The sequence below is a fragment of the Haliotis rufescens genome, unplaced genomic scaffold (assembly GCF_023055435.1).
Source record: "Haliotis rufescens isolate VD_foot unplaced genomic scaffold, xgHalRufe1.0.p SCAF_11, whole genome shotgun sequence".
Classification (NCBI taxonomy): domain Eukaryota; kingdom Metazoa; phylum Mollusca; class Gastropoda; order Lepetellida; family Haliotidae; genus Haliotis; species Haliotis rufescens.
The window spans coordinates 45,241,105-45,260,537 of NW_025963791.1; the positions used below are offsets into that span (position 1 = coordinate 45,241,105).

At 48.0% G+C, this 19,433-nt stretch overlaps 1 protein-coding gene across 6 annotated transcripts in view; it reads left to right on the forward strand.

The window, feature by feature from the left end:
- Positions 1-19,433, forward strand: part of LOC124121055 (BAI1-associated protein 3-like) — a 266,273-nt gene that overhangs the window by 197,740 nt on the left and 49,100 nt on the right. For all 6 annotated transcript variants that reach the window (XM_048392841.1, XM_048392838.1, XM_048392837.1 and 3 more), the window contains 4 exons: positions 2,238-2,328; positions 9,934-9,990; positions 10,375-10,472; positions 18,639-18,690. In XM_048392841.1, the coding sequence (XP_048248798.1) occupies positions 2,238-2,328; positions 9,934-9,990; positions 10,375-10,472; positions 18,639-18,690 (298 nt within the window). The remainder of the gene's footprint in view (positions 1-2,237; positions 2,329-9,933; positions 9,991-10,374; positions 10,473-18,638; positions 18,691-19,433) is intronic.

A 19,433-nucleotide genomic window follows, 5' to 3' on the forward strand; every position in this document is an offset into this window, starting at 1 on the left:
GCCACACACATAGTCACACAGTCACAGTCACACATACAGCCACACACAGTCAGTCACACACAGTCACACAGTCACAGTCACACATACAGCCACACACACAGTCACACATACAGCCACACAGTCACACATACAGCCACACACAGTCAGTCACACATACGCCACACCCATAGTCACACATACAGCCACACACACAGCCACACACATAGTCACACAGTCACAGTCACACATACAGCCACACACATTCAGTCACACATACGTCACACCCATAGTCACACATACAGCCACACACAGTCAGTCACACACAGTCACACAGTCACAGTCACACATACAACCACACACACAGTCACACATACAGCCACACAGTCACACATACAGCCACACACAGTCAGTCACACATACGCCACACCCATAGTCACACATACAGCCACACACACAGCCACACACATAGTCACACAGTCACAGTCACACATACAGCCACACACATTCAGTCACACATACGCCACACCCATAGTCACACATACAGCCACACACAGTCAGTCTCACACAGTCAGTCACACATACAGCCACACAGTCACACATACAGCCACACACACAGTCACACATACAGCCACACAGTCACACATACAGCCACACACAGTCAGTCACACATACGCCACACCCATAGTCACACATACAGCCACACACATAGTCATACAGTCACACACACAGCCATACACAGTCACACATACAGTCACCCATACAGTCACACACTATTGCAGTCACACATACAGTCACACATACAGCCGCACATAGTTACACACTGTGACTCATACAGACACACCTACATCTACACACATAGTCACACATACAGTCACACATACAGCCACACACATAGTTACATAAAGCCAGACACATAGTCACACATACCGTCACACATACAGCCACATACACATACAGTCACACACACAGCCGCACTCATAGTCACACATAACGTGACACATACCATCACACATACGGTCACACACACATACACATACAGTCACACATACAGGCACACACACATACAGCCACACATACCGTCACACATACTGTCACATATACCGTCACACACACAGCCACATACACATACAGCCACACATACCATCACACATACGGTCACACACACATACAGCCAAACATACCGTCACACACACAGCCACATACAGCCTCACACAAATACAGCCACACATACAGCCAAACATACCGTCACACACACAGCCACATACACATAGTCACACACACATACAGCCACACACACATACAGCCACATACACATTCACCCACACATACCATCACACATACCGTCACACATACCGTCACACACACATACACATACAGTCACACACACATACAGCCACATACACATTCACCCACACATACCATCACACATACCGTCACACACACATACACATACAGTCACACACACATACAGCCACATACACATACAGCCACACACACATACAGCCACATACACATTTAGCCACACATACCATCACAAATACCGTCACACACACAGCCACATACACATACAGTCACACACACATACAGCCACATACACATACAGCCACACATACCGTCACACACACAGCTGCACTCATAGTCACACACACATACAGCCACATACACATACAGCCTCACACACATACAGCCACATACACATTCAGCCACACATACCATCACACATACCGTCACACACACAGCCACATACACATAGTCACACACACATACAGCCACATACACATACAGCCACACATACCATCACACATATCGTCACACACACAGCCACACTCATAGTCACACATACCGACACACATAGCCACAGTCACACATGCAGTCACACACATAGTCACACAGCCACACATGCAGCCACACATAGTCATACATATTGCCACACATAGAGTCCCACATGCAGTCACACTTAGCCACACTTAGCCAAACAGTTTCACACACAGTCACACATAGTCACACATAGAGCCACACTTATAGTCACAGTGTACCTCAATCAATAGCTCAACTAAATGATTAACTCTTTCTGTTTAATACTTCAATATTTCTGGTTTAAAAGTCAAAACAAATAATCTATTGTCTTTGTTTGAAGTTCAATTTTTTTATAAAGAAGTTATTATTTCAGTGAGATAACGTTATCTATCAATCAATGAGATAAATGAGATAAATATCCTTTTTCTGCCAAGTGACAGGAGATTGGTGTTGTGTTGCAGGTGCCTGGCCAACATCTACAGCATGAAGGTGTTCAAGAAGTGCTGCCCATTCCAGAAGGAGCTGCACTCCGAGATCACAGCTGTCGTAAAGGTCAGACATCCCTACACGATCCTTAGACTGTCGTTAAGGTCAGACAACCTTACACAATCCTTAGTCTGTCATAAAGGTCAGACATCACAACCCTGCACTAGCTTTAGTCTGTCGTCAAGGTCATACAGACATCAAGACCCTGCATTAGTTTTAGTCTGTCAGACATCACAACCCTAAACAGCTTTACTCTGTCATAAAGGTCAGACATCACAACCCTAAACAAGCTTTAATCTGTCGTAAAGGTCAGGCAGACATCATAACCCTAGACTAGCTTTAGTCTGTTGTAGAGGTCAGACAACCCTTCACGATCCTTAGTCTGTCGTAAAGGTCAGACATCATAACGCTATACTAGCTTTAGTCTGTCATAAAGGTCAGACAGACATCATGACCCTGCATTAGTTTAAGTCTGTCGTAAAGGCTAGACATCACAACCCTACACAAGCCTTTGTCTGTCGTAAAGGTCAGTCATACATCACATCCTCAGCAAGCTTTAGTCTGTCATGAAGGTCAGACAGACGTCATGACCCTGGACTAGCTTTAGTCTGTCATAAAGGTCAGACAACCCTACACAAGCCTTAGTCTGTCGTAAAGGCCAGAGAGATATCATAACCCTACACAAGCTTTATTTTGTTGTCAAGGTCATACAGACATCAAGACCCTGCACTAGTTTTAGTCTGTCATAAAGGTCAGACATCCTAACCTACACAAGCTTTATTCTGTTGTCAAGGTCATACAGACATCAAGACTCTGCACTAGTTTTAGTCTCCCGTAAAGGTCAGACATCATAACCCTACACAAGCCTTTGTCTGTCGTAAAGGTCAGTCAGACATCATAACCCTACACAAGCTTTAGTCTGTCATGAAGGTCAGACAGACGTCATGACCCTGGACTAGCTTTAGTCTGGTCATAAAGGTCAGACAACCCAACACAAGCCTTAGTCTGTCGTAAAGGCCAGAGAGATATCATAACCCTACATAAGCTTTAGTCTGTCGTAAAGGCTAGACATCACAACCCTACACAAGCCTTTGTCTGTCGTAAAGGTCAGTCAGACATCATAACCCTACACAAGCTTTAGTCTGTCATGAAGGTCAGACAGACGTCATGACCCTGGACTAGCTTTAGTCTGGTCATAAAGGTCAGACAACCCTACACAAGCCTTAGTCTGTCGTAAAGGCCAGAGAGATATCATAACCCTACATAAGCATTAGTCTGTTGTAAAGGTCAGACATCATAACCCTACACAAGCTTTATTCTGTTGTCAAGGACATACAGACATCAAGACCCTGCACTAGTTTTGGTGTGCCGTAAAGGTCAGACAACCCTACACGATCCTTAGTCTGTCGTAAAGGCCAGACAGACATCATGACCCTACACAAGGTTTAGTCTGTTGTAAAGGTCAGACATCATGACCCTGCACTAGCTTTAGTCTTTTGCAAAGGTCAGACATCATGACCCTGCACTAGCTTTAGTCTGTTGTAAAGGTCAGACATCACAACCCTGCACTAGCTTAGTCTGTTGTAAAGGTCAGAAATCATGACCCAGCACTAATTTTAGTCTTTCATAAAGGTCGGACATGATAACTCTGCATTAGCTTTAGTGTGTCTCAAAGGTCAGTCAGACATCATGACCCTACACAAGGTTTACTCTGTCATAAAGGTCAGACATCACAACCCTAAACAACCTTTAATCTGTCGTAAAGGTCAGGCAGACATCATAACCCTCGACTAGCTTTAGTCTGTCGTAAAGGTCAGTCAGACATCATGACCCTACACAAGGTTTAGTCTGTCGTAAAGGTCAGACATCATAACCCTACACAAGCCTTTGTCTGTCGTAAAGGTCAGACATACATCACATCCTCAGCAAGCTTTAGTCTGTCATGAAGGTCAGACAGACGTCATGACCCTGGACTAGCTTTAGTCTGTCATAAAGGTCAGACAACCCTACACAAGCCTTAGTCTGTCGTAAAGGCCAGAGAGATATCATAACCCTACATAAGCTTTAGTCTGTTGTAAAGGTCAGACATACATCACATCCTCAGCAAGCTTTAGTCTGTCATGAAGGTCAGACAGACGTAATGACCCTGGACTAGCTTTAGTCTGTCATAAAGATCAGACAACCCTACACGAACCTTAGTCTGTCATAAAGGTCAGACATCATAACCCTACACAAGCTTTATTCTGTTGTCAAGGTCATACAGACATCAAGACCCTGCACTAGTTTTAGTCTGCCGTAAAGGTCAGACCTCATAACCCATATACAAGCTTTAGTCTGTTGTAAAGGTCAGACATCATAACCCTACACAAGCTTTAGTCTGTCGTAAAGGTCAGCCATCACACGCCTTAGTCTGTTGTAAAGGTCAGACAGACATCACAACCCTGCACAAGCTTTAGTCTGTCGTAAAGGTCAGACAACCCTACACGATCCTTAGTCTGTCGTAAAGGCCAGACAGAAATCATGACCCTACACAAGGTTTAGTCTGTCATAAAGATCAGACAGACATCATGACCCTGCACTAGTTTTAGTCTGTCATAAAGGTCAGACGTCCCAACCTACACAAGCTTTATTCTGTTGTCAAGGTCATACAGACATCAAGACCCTGCACTAGTTTTAGTCTGCCGTAAAGGTCAGACATCATAACCCTACACAAGCTTTAGTCTGTCGTAAAGGTCAGACATCACAACCCTACACAAGCCTTTTTCTGTCGTAAAGGTCAGACATACATCACATCCTCTGCAAGCTTTAGTCTGTCATGAAGGTCAGACAGACGTCATGACCCTGGACTAGCTTTAGTCTGTCGTAAAGGTCAGACAAACCTACACAAGCCTTAGTCTGTCTTAAAGGCCAGAGAGATATCATAACCCTACACAAGCTTTAGTCTGTTGTAAAGGTCAGACATCATAATCCTACACAAGCTTTATTCTGTTGTCAAGGTCATACAGACATCAAGACCCTGCACTAGTTTTGGACTGTCGTAAAGGTCAGCCATCACAAGCCTTAGTCTGTCGTAAAGGTCAGACAGACATCACAACCCTACACGATCCTTAGTCTGTTGAAAAGGGCAGACAGACATCATGACCCTACACAAGGTTTAGTCTGTTGCAAAGGTCAGACATCATGACCCTGCACTAGCTTTAGTCTGTTGTAAAGGTCAGACATCACAACCCTGCACTAGCTTTAGTCTGTTGTAAAGGTCAGAAATCATGACCCTGCACTAATTTTAGTCTTTCATAAAGGTCAGACATGATAACTCTGCACTAGCATTAGTCTGTAGTAAAGGTCAGACAACCCTACACAAGCTTTAGTGTGTTGTAAAGATCAATTGGAAGAGGGAAATTGCGCATACCAAGGTCTCACACCACCAGGAACACAGGGGGAGATTGTGCACAACCTTGTCTCACACCACAAGGAACAGAGTTGGGAGATTGTGCAAGACCTTGTCTCAAACTACCAGAAACACAAGAGAGATTGTGCACAACCTTGTCTCACACTACCAGGAACACAGGGGAGATTGTGCATGACCTTGTCTCAAACTACCAGAAACACAGGAGAGATTGTGCACGACCTTGTCTCACACTACCAGGAACACAGGGGAGATTGTGCACGACCTTGTCTCAAACTACCAGGAACACAGGGGATATTGTGCACCACCTTGTCTCACACTACCAGGAACACAGGAGAGATTGTGCAAAGCCTTGTCTCACACTACCAGGAACACAGGGGGAGATTGTGCACAACCTTGTCTCAAACTACCAGGAACACAGGGGAGATTGTGCACCACCTTGTCTCACACTACCAGGAACACAGGGGAGATTGTGCACCACCTTGTCTCAAACTACCAGAAACACAAGGGAGATTGTACACCACCTTGTCTCAAACTACCAGAAACACAGGGGAGATTGTACACCACCTTGTCTCAAACTACCAGGAACACAGGGAGAGATTGTGCACCACCTTGTCTCAAACTACCAGGAACACAGGGAGAGATTGTGCACCACCATGTCTCACACTACCAGGAACACAGGAGAGATTGTGCACAGCCTTGTCTCACACTACCAGGAACACAGGGGGAGATTGTGCACGACCTTGTCTCAAACTACCAGAAACTCAGGGGAGATTGTGCACCACCTTGTCTCAAACTACCAGGAACACAGGAGAGATTGTGCACGACCTTGTCTCAAACTACCAGGAACACAGGGGAGATTGTGCACGACCTTGTCTCAAACTACCAGAACACTGGAGAGATTGTGCACGACCTTGTCTCAAACTACCAGAAACTCAGGGGAGATTGTGCACCACCTTGTCTCAAACTACCAGGAACACAGGAGAGATTGTGCACGACCTTGTCTCAAACTACCAGGAACGCAGGGGAGATTGTGCACGACCTTGTCTCAAACTACCAGAACACTGGAGAGATTGTGCACGACCTTGTCTCAAACTACCAGGAACGCAGGGGAGATTGTGCACAACCTTGTATCAAACTACCAGAAACACAGGGGAGATTGTGCACCACCTTGTCTCAAACTACCAGAAACACAGGGAGAGATTGTGCACGACCTTGTCTCACACTACCAGGAACACAGGAGAGATTGTGCACGACCTTGTCTCACACTACCAGGAACACAGGGGATATTTTGCACCACCTTGTCTCACACTACCAGGAACACAGGGGAGATTGTGCACCACCTTGTCTCACACTACCAGGAACACAGGCGAGATTGTGCACCACCTTGTCTCAAACTACCAGAAACACAGGGGAGATTGTGCACCACCTTTTCTCAAACTACCAGAAACACAGGGGAGATTGTACACCACCTTGTCTCAAACTACCAGGAACACAGGGGAGATTGTGCACCAAATTGTCTCAAACTACCAGGAACACAGGGAGAGATTGTGCACCACCTTGTCTCACACTACCAGGAACACAGGAGAGATTGTGCACCACCTTGTCTCAAACTACCAGGAACACAGGGGGAGATTGTGCACCATCTTGTCTCAAACTACCAGGAACACAGGAGAGATTGTGCACCACCTTGTATCAAACTACCAGAAACACAGGGGAGATTGTGCACCACCTTGTCTCACACTACCAGGAACACAGGAGAGATTGTGCACCACCTTGTCTCACACTACCAGGAACACAGGGGAGATTGTGCACCACCTTGTCTCACACTACCAGGAACACAGGGGAGATTGTGCACCACCTTGTCTCAAACTACCAGGAACACAGGAGAGATTGTGCACCACCTTGTCTCACACTACCAGGAACACAGGGGGAGATTGTGCACGACCTTGTCTCAAACTACCAGAAACACAGGGGAGATTGTGCACCACCTTGTCTCAAACTACCAGGAACACAGGGGAGATTGTGCATGACCTTGTCTCAAACTACCAGAAACACAGGGGAGATTGTGCACGACCTTGTCTCAAACTACCAGAAACACAGGGGATATTGTGCACCACCTTGTCTCACACTACCAGGAACACAGGAGAGATTGTGCACAGCCTTGTCTCACACTACCAGGAACACAGGGGGAGATTGTGCACGACCTTGTCTCAAACTACCAGGAACACAGGGGAGATTGTGCACGACCTTGTCTCACACTACCAGGAACACAGGGGATATTGTGCACCACCTTGTCTCACACTACCAGGAACACAGGGGAGATTGTGCACCACCTTGTCTCAAACTACCAGGAACACAGGAGAGATTGTGCACCACCTTGTCTCAAACTACCAGAAACACAGGGGAGATTGTGCACCACCTTGTCTCAAACTACCAGGAACACATGGGAGATTGTGCATGACCTTGTCTCAAACTACCAGAAACACGTGGGAGATTGTGCACGACCTTGTCTCAAACTACCAGAAACACAGGGGATATTGTGCACCACCTTGTCTCACACTACCAGGAACACAGGAGAGATTGTGCACAGCCTTGTCTCACACTACCAGGAACACAGGGGGAGATTGTGCACGACCTTGTCTCAAACTACCGGAAACACAGGGGAGATTGTACACCACCTTGTCTCAAACTACCAGAAACACGTGGGAGATTGTACACCACCTTGTCTCAAACTACCAGGAACACAGGGGAGATTGTGCGCGACCTTGTCTCAAACTACCAGGAACACAGGAGAGATTGTGCACCACCTTGTCTCACACTACCAGGAACACAGGGGAGATTGTGCACCACCTTGTCTCAAACTACCAGAAACACAGGGGAGATTGTACACCACCTTGTCTCAAACTACCAGGAACACAGGGGAGATTGTGCGCGACCTTGTCTCAAATTACCAGGAACACAGGAGAGATTGTGCACCACCTTGTCTCACACTACCAGGAACACAGGGGGAGATTGTGCACGACCTTGTCTCACACTACCAGGAACACAGGGGAGATTGTGCACAACCTTGTCTCACACTACCAGGAACACAGGCGAGATTGTGCACCACCTTGTCTCAAACTACAAGAAACACAGGGGAGATTGTGCACCACCTTGTCTCAAACTACCAGAAACACAGGGGAGATTGTACACCACCTTGTCTCAAACTACCAGGAACACAGGGGAGATTGTGCACCACCTTGTCTCACACTACCAGGAACACAGGAGAGATTGTGCACAGCCTTGTCTCACACTACCAGGAACACAGGGGGAGATTGTGCACGACCTTGTCTCAAACTACCAGAACACAGGAGAGATTGTGCACAACCTTGTATCAAACTACCAGAAACACAGGGGAGATTGTGCACCACCTTGTCTCAAACTACCAGAAACACAGGGAGAGATTGTGGACGACCTTGTATCACACTACCAGGAACACAGGAGAGATTGTGCACGACCTTGTCTCACACTACCAGGAACACAGATGATATTGTGCACCACCTTGTCTCACACTACCAGGAACACAGGGGAGATTGTGCACCACCTTGTCTCAAACTACCAGGAACACAGGAGAGATTGTGCACCACCTTGTATCAAACTACCAGAAACACAGGGGAGATTGTGCACCACCTTGTCTCAAACTACCAGGAACACAGGAGAGATTGTGCACCACCTTGTATCAAACTACCAGAAACACAGGGGAGATTGTGCACCACCTTGTCTCACACTACCAGGAACACAGGGGAGATTGTGCACAACCTTGTATCAAACTACCAGAAACACAGGGGAGATTGTGCACCACCTTGTCTCACACTACCAGAAACACAGGGGAGATTGTGCACCACCATGTCTCACATTACCAGGAACACAGGGGGAGATTTTGAACGACCTTGTCTTGCACCACCAGGAAAGCAGGAGGGATAATGTGCACAACGTTGTCTCACACCAGGAATCACATCCACTGCAACCTTGAGTGCTTCAAACACTTGACTGTACTTGATCGGGTAAATGTTAGTAGAGCCATTGATATCACGGGGAAGAAGTTTGGTTTGGCCATCTACAGATATACATGTTGGTTATGACAAGCTTTTTTCCACCAGGATTGGATAATACTTGTTTATATGAATTCTTATCCTTGGATATATTTTTTTAAGGTAAGCGTGAAGTTGAAAGTGAAGTGTGACTTTGTGACTTATCTGTGAACCCTTTTTTTTTATTGTCAGCGTGGGAACCAGGACTGGTACGAGAGGCTGTACAGTAGCTGCAGATCCCAGACCAAGGTAGGACAGTAGACTCACCACTCTTGTTAGCCATTGAAAGTCCTTCAGATTCATTGGTGCCATGTCGACAAAAATCATTTTTGCCTATTGCTCAGTCATTTCTGCATGTATCATTGTGGTATTTTATGTTCAAATTGGGTTGAAACCTTTCCACTAGTTCATGTTAAAATCATAGGGTTGTCTTATTGTAACCCAGTCACATGAAAAGTGAGTGAGTATTGTTTTACGCCACTTTTTGCAATATTCCAACAATATCACGGCGAGGGACACCAGAAATGGGCTTGTATCCCTGTTACATAAAAAGAGTCCAAACAAGTCAATGTGGGCTAATGTTCTGGATTTTCCTACTCTGTCCATACATCTGTCTATTTGTTGTTTGTGAAGCGTGAGGAGGACAGCCTGCAGAGCCTGATCGAGCTGACAAACCACTTGAATGCCGACATCTACCGGGGCAGCCAGTACTACAACAGCATCTTTGAGAGGTAAACATGCAGGAAGTTTTACTCATGTTCCAGTCACTGGTTTATCTGGTCCAGACTTAGACATTTTTACATGCCGCTTTGATGTAGCTTGATTATTGCTGACTGAGGCTCAGCAACGTTCACTCGCTCACTCACGGTAGTTGAGCAGTCCTCCATGTCCCAGGTCACCTCAGGCGCAGTAGTTGAACAGTCCTCCATGTCCCAGCATTGCTCACAGTTGTTGAGCAGTCCCCAATGTCCCAGCATTGCTCACAGTTGTTGAGCAGTCCTCCATATCCAAGCATTGCTCACAGTAGTTGAGCAGTCCTCCATGTCCAAGCATTGCTCACAGTTGTTGAGCAGTCCCCCATGTCCCGGCATTGCTCACAGTTGTTGGGCAGTTCTCCATGTCCCGGCATTTCTCACTCACTGTAGTTCAGCAGTCCTCCAAGCCCCAGGTCAGCTCACTCACAGTTGTTGAGCAGTCCTCCATGTCCCAGCATTGCTCACAGTTATTGGGCAGTTCTCCATGTCCCGGCATTTCTCACTCACTGTAGTTCAGCAGTCCTCCAAGCCCCAGGTCAGCTCACTCACAGTTGTTGAGCAGTCCTCCATGTCCCAGCATTGCTCACTCACAGTCGTTGAGCAGTCCTCCATGTCCCAGCATTGCTCACTCACAGTCGTTGAGCAGTTCTCCATGTCCAAGGTCAGCTCACTCACAGTAGTTGAGCAGTTCTCCATGTCGTAGCATTGCTCACAGTAGTAGAGGAGTCCTCCATGTCCCAGGTCAGCTCACTCACAGTTGTTGAGCAGTCCTCCATGTCCCAGGTCAGCTCACTCACACTAGTTGAGCAGTCCTCCATGTCCCAGGTCAGCTCACTCACAGTAGTTGAGCAGTTCTCCATGTCCCAGCATTGCTCACAGTAGTAGAGGAGTCCTCCATGTCCCAGGACAGCTCACTCACAGTAGTTGAGCAGTCCTCCATGTCCCAGGTCAGCTCACTCACAGTAGTTGAGCAGTTCTCCATGTCCCAGGTCAGCCCACTCACAGTTGTTCAGCAGTCCTCCCTATCGTAGCATTGCTCACTCACAGTCGTTGAGCAGTTCTTCATGTCGTAGCATTGCTCACAGTAGTAGAGGAGTCCTCCATGTCCCAGCATTGCTCACAGTCGTTGAGCAGTTCTCCATGTCCCAGGTCAGCTCACTCACAGTAGTTGAGCTGTTCTCCATGTCGTAGCATTGCTCACAGTAGTAGGGGAGTCCTTCATGTCCCAGGTCAGCTAACTCAGAGTAGTACAGCAGTCCTCCATGTCCCAGGTCAGCTCACTCACAGTAGTTAAGCAGTCCTCCATGTCCCAGCATTGCTCACAGTAGTTGAGCAGTCCTCCATGTCCCAACATTGCTCACAGTTGTTGAGCAGTCCCCCATGTCCCAGCATTCCTCACGGTAGTTGAGCAGTCCTCCATGTCCCAGCATTGCTCACAGTAGTAGAGGACTCCTCCATGTCCCAGGTCAGCTCAGTCGCAGTAGTTGAGCAGTCCTCAATGTCCCAGGTCCGCTCAGTCGCAGTAGTTGAGCAGTCCTCCATGTTCCAGGTCAGCTCAGTCGCAGTAGTTGAGCAGTCCTTCATGTCCCAGGTCAGCTCAGTCGCAGTAGTTGAGCAGTCCTTCATGTCCCAGGTCAGCTCAGGCGCAGTAGTTGAGCAGTCCTCCATGTCCTAGGTCAGCTCACTCACAGTTGTTGAGCAGTTCTCCATGTTGTACCATTGCTCACTCACAGTAGTTGAGAAGTCCTCCATGTCTCAACATTGCTCACAGTTGTTGAGCAGTCCTCCATGTCCCAGCATTGCTCACTCACAGTCGTTGAGCAGTTCTCCATGTCCCAGGTCAGCTCACTCACAGTAGTTGAGCAGTTCTCCATGTCGTAGCATTGCTCACAGTAGTAGAGGAGTCCTCCATGTCCCAGGTCAGCTCACTCACAGTTGTTGAGCAGTCCTCCATGTCCGAGCATTGCTCACTCACAGTCGTTGAGCAGTTCTCCATGTCCCAGGTCAGCTCACTCACAGTAGTTAAGCAGTCCTCCATGTCCCAGCATTGCTCACTCACATTCGTTGAGCAGTTCTCCATGTCCCAGGTCAGCTCACTCACAGTAGTTGAGCAGTCCTCCATGTCCCAGTTCAGCTCACTCACAGTAGTTGAGCAGTCCTCCATGTCCTAGGTCAGCTCACTCACAGTTGTTGAGCAGTTCTCCATGTTGTACCATTGCTCACTCACAGTAGTTGAGAAGTCCTCCATGTCTCAACATTGCTCACAGTTGTTGAGCAGTCCTCCATGTCCCAGCATTGCTCACTCACAGTCGTTGAGCAGTTCTCCATGTCCCAGGTCAGCTCACTCACAGTAGTTGAGCAGTTCTCCATGTCGTAGCATTGCTCACAGTAGTAGAGGAGTCCTCCATGTCCCAGGTCAGCTCACTCACAGTTGTTGAGCAGTCCTCCATGTCCGAGCATTGCTCACTCACAGTCGTTGAGCAGTTCTCCATGTCCCAGGTCAGCTCACTCACAGTAGTTAAGCAGTCCTCCATGTCCCAGCATTGCTCACTCACATTCGTTGAGCAGTTCTCCATGTCCCAGGTCAGCTCACTCACAGTAGTTGAGCAGTCCTCCATGTCCCAGTTCAGCTCACTCACAGTAGTTGAGCAGTCCTCCATGTCCCAGGTCAGCTCACTCACAGAAGTTTAGCAGTTCTCCATGTTGTACCATTGCTCACTCACAGTTTTTGAGCAGTTCTCCATGTCCAAGGTCAGCTCAGTCGCAGTAGTTGAGTAGTCCTCCATGTTCCAGCATTGCTCACAGTAGTTGAGCAGTCCTCCATGTCCCAGGTCAGCTCACTCACAGTAGTTGAGCAGTTCTCCATGTTGTACCATTGCTCACTCACAGTAGTTGAGAAGTCCTCCATGTCTCAACATTGCTCACAGTTGTTGAGCAGTCCTCCATGTCCCAGCATTGCTCACTCACAGTCTTTGAGCAGTTCTCCATGTCCGAGGTCAGCTCAGTCACAGTAGTTGAGTAGTCCTCCATGTACCAGCATTGCTCACAGTAGTTGAGCAGTCCTCCATGTCCCAGGTCAGCTCACTCACAGTAGTTGAGCAGTCCTCCATGTCCCAGGTCAGCTCACTCACAGTTGTTGAGCAGTCCTCCATGTCCCAGCATTGCTCACAGTAGTTGAGCAGTCCTACATGTCCAAGGTCAGCTCACTCACAGTAGTTGAGCAGTTACCCATGTTCCAGCATTAGTCACTCACAGTAGTTGAAAAGTCCTCCTTGTCCAAACATTGCTCACAGTAGTTGAGCAGTCCTACATGTCCCAGGTCAGCTCACTCACAGTAGTTGAGCAGTTCTTCATGTTGTAGCATTGCTCACTCATAGTAGTTGAGAAGTCCTCCATGTCCCAGCATTGCTCAAAGTAGTTGAGGAGTCCTCCATGTCCCAGGTCAGCTCACTTACGGTAGTTGAGCAGACCTCCATGTCCCAGGTCAGCTCACTCACAGTAGTTGAGCAGTTCTCCATGTCCCAGGTCAGCTCACACACAGTTGTTGAGCAGTCCTCCATGTCCCAGATCAGCTCAGTCACAGTAGTTGAGCAGTCCTCCATGTCCGAAGTCAGCTCAGTCGCAGTAGTTGAGCAGTCCACCATGTCCCAGGTCAGCTCACTCACAGTAGTTAGGCAGTTCTCCATGTCCCAGGTCAGCTCACTCACAGTTGTTGAGCAGTCCTCCATGTCCAAGGTCAGCTCACTCACAGTAGTTGAGCAGTCCTCCATGTCCCAGGTCAGCTTACTCACAGTAGTTAGGCAGTTCTCCATGTCCCAGGTCAGCTCAGTCACAGTAGTTGAGCAGTCCTCTATGTCCAAGGTCAGCTTACTCACAGTAGTTAGGCAGTTCTCCATGTCCCAGGTCAGCTCAGTCACAGTAGTTGAGCAGTCCTCTATGTCCCAGGTCAGCTCGGTCACAGTAGTTGAGCAGTCCTCTATGTCCCAGGTCAGCTCAGTCACAGTTGTTGAGCAGCTCTCCATGTCCCAGCATTACTCCCAGTAGTTGAGCAGTTCTCCATGTCCTGGAATTGCTCACTCACAGTTGTTGAGCAGCTCTCCATGTCCCAGCATTGCTCGCTCAGTCGTTAAGCAGTTCTCCATGTCCGAGGTCAGCTCAGTCGCAGTAGTTGAATAGTCCTCCATGTTCCAGCATTGCTCATGGTAGTTGAGCAGTTCTACATGTCCCAGATCAGCTCACTCACAGTAGTTGAGCAGTCCTCCATGTCCCAGGTCAGCTTACAGTAGTTGAGCAGTCCTCCATGTCCAAGTTCAGCTCACTCACAGTAGTTGAGCAGTTCTCCATGTCGTAGCATTGCTCAAAGTAGTAGAGGAGTCCTCTATGTCCAAGGTCAGCTCACTCACAGTAGTTGAGCAGTCCTCCATGTCCCAGGTCAGCTCACTCACAGTAGTTGAAAAGTCCTCCATGTCCCAGCATTGCTCACAGTAGCTAAACAGTTCTCCATGTCCCAGTTCAGCTTACTCACAGTAGTTGAGAAGTCCTCCATGTCCCAACATTGCTCACAGTTGTTTATCAGTCCTCCATGTCCCAGTATTGCTCACAGTAGTTGAGCAGTTCTCCATGTCCCAGTTCAGCTCACTCACAGTTGTTGACCAGTCCTCTATGTCCCAGCATTGCTCACAGTAGTTGAGCAGTTCTCCATGTCCCCACATTGCTCACTCACAGTAGTTGAGAAGTCGTCCATGTCCCAGGTCAGCTCACTCACAGTTGTTGAGCAGTCCTCCATGTCCCAGCATTGCTCACAGTAGTTGAGCAGTCCTACATGTCCAAGGTCAGCTCACTCACAGTAGTTGAGCAGTTCTTCATGTTGTAGCATTGCTCACTCATAGTAGTTGAGAAGTCCTCCATGTCCCAACATTGCTCAAAGTAGTTGAGGAGTCCTCCATGTCCCAGGTCAGCTCACTTACGGTAGTTGAGCAGTCCTCCATGTCCCAGGTCAGCTCACTCACAGTAGTTGAGCAGTTCTCCATGTCCCAGGTCAGCTCACACACAGTTGTTGAGCAGTCCTCCATGTCCCAGATCAGCTCAGTCACAGTAGTTGAGCAGTCCTCCATGTCCGAAGTCAGCTCAGTCGCAGTAGTTGAGCAGTTCTCCATGTCCCAGTTCAGCTCACTCACAGTTGTTGACCAGTCCTCTATGTCCCAGCATTGCTCACAGTAGTTGAGCAGTTCTCCATGTCCCCACATTGCTCACTCACAGTAGTTGAGAAGTCGTCCATGTCCCAGATCAGCTCAGTCGCAGTAGTTGAGCAGTCCACCATGTCCCAGGTCAGCTCACTCACAGTAGTTAGGCAGTTCTCCATGTCCCAGGTCAGCTCACTCACAGTTGTTGAGCAGTCCTCCATGTCCAAGGTCAGCTCACTCACAGTTGTTGAGCAGTCCTCCATGTCCCAGGTCAGCTCACTCACAGTAGTTAGGCAGTTCTCCATGTCCCAGGTCAGCTCACTCACAGTTGTTGAGCAGTCCTCCATGTCCAAGGTCAGCTCACTCACAGTTGTTGAGCAGTCCTCCATGTCCCAGGTCAGCTTACTCACAGTAGTTAGGCAGTTCTCCATGTCCCAGGTCAGCTCAGTCACAGTTGTTGAGCAGCTCTCCATGTCCCAGCATTACTCACAGTAGTTGAGCAGTTCTCCATGTCCTGGAATTGCTCACTCACAGTTGTTGAGCAGCTCTCCATGTCCCAGCATTGCTTGCTCAGTCGTTGAGCAGTTCTCCATGTCCCAGGTCAGCTCAGTCGCAGTAGTTGAATAGTCCTCCATGTTCCAGCATTGCTCACAGTAGTTGAGCAGTTCTCCATGTCCCAGGTCAGCTCACTCACAGTAGTTGAGCAGTTACCCATGTTCCAGCATTAGTCACTCACAGTAGTTGAGAAGTCCTCCTTGTCCAAACATTGCTCACAGTAGTTGAGCAGTCCTCCATGTTCCAGGTCAGCTCACTCACAGTAGTTGAGCAGTTACCCATGTTCCAGCATTAGTCACTCACAGTAGTTGAAAAGTCCTCCTTGTCCAAACATTGCTCACAGTAGTTGAGCAGTCCTACATGTCCCAGGTCAGCTCACTCACAGTAGTTGAGCAGTTCTTCATGTTGTAGCATTGCTCACTCATAGTAGTTGAGCAGTCCTACATGTCCCAGCATTGCTCACAGTAGTTGAGGAGTCCTCCATGTTCCAGGTCAGCTCACTTACGGTAGTTGAGCAGTCCTCCATGTCCCAGGTCAGCTCACTCACAGTAGTTGAGCAGTTCTCCATGTCCCAGGTCAGCTCACTCACAGTTGTTGAGCAGTCCTCCATGTCCCAGATCAGCTCAGTCACAGTAGTTGAGCAGTCCTCCATGTCCGAAGTCAGCTCAGTCGCAGTAGTTGAGCAGTCCACCATGTCCCAGGTCAGCTCACTCACAGTAGTTAGGCAGTTCTCCATGTCCCAGGTCAGCTCAGTCACAGTAGTTGAGCAGTCCTCTATGTCCAAGGTCAGCTTACTCACAGTAGTTGAGCAGTTCTCCATGTCCCAGGTCAGCTCAGTCACAGTTGTTGAGCAGCTCTCCATGTCCCAGCATTACTCCCAGTAGTTGAGCAGTTCTCCATGTCCTGGAATTGCTCACTCACAGTTGTTGAGCAGCTCTCCATGTCCCAGCATTGCTCGCTCAGTCGTTGAGCAGTTCTCCATGTCCGAGGTCAGCTCAGTCGCAGTAGTTGAATAGTCCTCCATGTTCCAGCATTGCTCATGGTAGTTGAGCAGTTCTACATGTCCCAGATCAGCTCACTCACAGTAGTTGAGCAGTCCTCCATGTCCCAGGTCAGCTTACAGTAGTTGAGCAGTCCTCCATGTCCAAGTTCAGCTCACTCACAGTAGTTGAGCAGTTCTCCATGTCGTAGCATTGCTCAAAGTAGTAGAGGAGTCCTCTATGTCAAAGGTCAGCTCACTCACAGTAGTTGAGCAGTCCTCCATGTCCCAGGTCAGCTCACTCACAGTAGTTGAAAAGTCCTCCATGTCCCAGCATTGCTCACAGTAGCTAAGCAGTTCTCCATGTCCCAGTTCAGCTCACTCACAGTAGTTGAGAAGTCCTCCATGTCCCAACATTGCTCACAGTTGTTTACCAGTCCTCCATGTCCCAGTATTGCTCACAGTAGTTGAGCAGTTCTCCATGACCCAGTTCAGCTCACTCACAGTTGTTGACCAGTCCTCTATGTCCCAGCATTGCTCACAGTAGTTGAGCAGTTCTCCATGTCCCCACATTGCTCACTCACAGTAGTTGAGAAGTCGTCCATGTCCCAGGTCAGCTCACTCACAGTTGTTGAGCAGTCCTCCATGTCCCAGCATTGCTCACAGTAGTTGAGCAGTCCTCCATGTCCCAGCATTGCTCACAGTAGTTGAGCAGTCCGCCATGTCCCAGGTCAGCTCACTCATGTCCCAGGTCAGCTCACTCACAGTAGTTGAGCAGTTCTCCATGTCGTAGCATTGCTCACTCACAGTTGTTTAGCAGTCATCCATGTCCCAGCATTGCTCACAGTAGTTGAGCAGTTCTCCATGTCCCAGGTCAGCTTACTCACAGTAGTTGAGCAGTCCTCCATGTTCAAGCATTGCTCACAGTAGTAGAGGAGTCCTCCATGTCCCAGATCAGCTTACTCACAGTAGTTGAGCAGTCCTCCATGTTCAAGCATTGCTCACAGTAGTTGAGCAGTCCTCCATGTCCCAGGTCAGCTCACTCACAGTAGTTGAGCAGTTCTCCATGTCGTAGCATTGCTTACTTACAGTAGTTGAGAAGTCCTCCATGTCCCAGCATTGCTCACAGTAGTTGAGCAATTCTCCATGTCCCAGCATTGCTCACTCACAGTTGTTGAGCAGTCCTCCATGTCCCAGGTCAGCTCACTCAGAGTAGTTGAGCAGTCCTCCATGTCCCAGCATTGCTCACAGTTGTTGAGCAGTTCTCCATGTCCCAGCATTGCTCACTCACAGTAGTTGAGCAGTCCTCCATGTCCCAGGTCAGCTCAGTCACAGTAGTTGAGCAGTTCTCCATGTCCAAGGTCTGTGGACCACAGTTGGTACCCTCTCATGTACGTGTAATAATCTGTTCATTTTGTTTTTCAGTCTTGTGAGCGTGAACTACTTTTCCTTGACCTATCGACAGCTGGAAAAGATGGTGAGGGCTCCGTAAGCCTGAGGGGCTGTAACGTCATGGCTGTATCTATTTCCTGCATGGTGTTAAACATATTGAATAATATAGCTGAAGGGGTCGGTGTTGACACAGGTACTACAGATATGTACTCCAGGTATGTTTCTGTATACTGAAACCAGAATACAGAAAGGTACCCTAGCATGAGTTCAATCCCCGCAGACTGTATTGCCCAATGCGCTTAACTGGTTCTTTGAACAATTATGTGTTCGACATGTCCTTGATGCAAAACCATGGTGAATTCAAGTACTCGTTCTATATGTTTCTCTTGGTATTTCCTTTCCATAAATGGATAGGAACTATTGTATGAGTCGCATTCCAGTGTGCTATATAAAAAAACAGCAAACACAGTGACGTATGTACGATACTCAAGTATTCCACGATGCACAGCATTACCCAGCATGCACTTATCATCAGGCGAACCAGAGCTACAACATGAACCTGAATGAACCTTTCTGTATTCTGATTTTGGCAAGGGTACATTTGTGTGTACAGAAACATACCAACAATGACCCCCTCAGCAATAATATAAAGTATGTCCTAAACCTGCTGATGAAGCATAATTATTGTTCTCTAGAAAGTATGTTTGCCTGTCCTTATAGGTAGGGTCAAGGTGTCCCCGTGTCAGGCCTCCCTCACAGATCTGTTGCTCCCCAAGGTGCAGATGTTGTGCTGTGTGTGTTGATCCTTATAGCATGTCTGGTCATAAC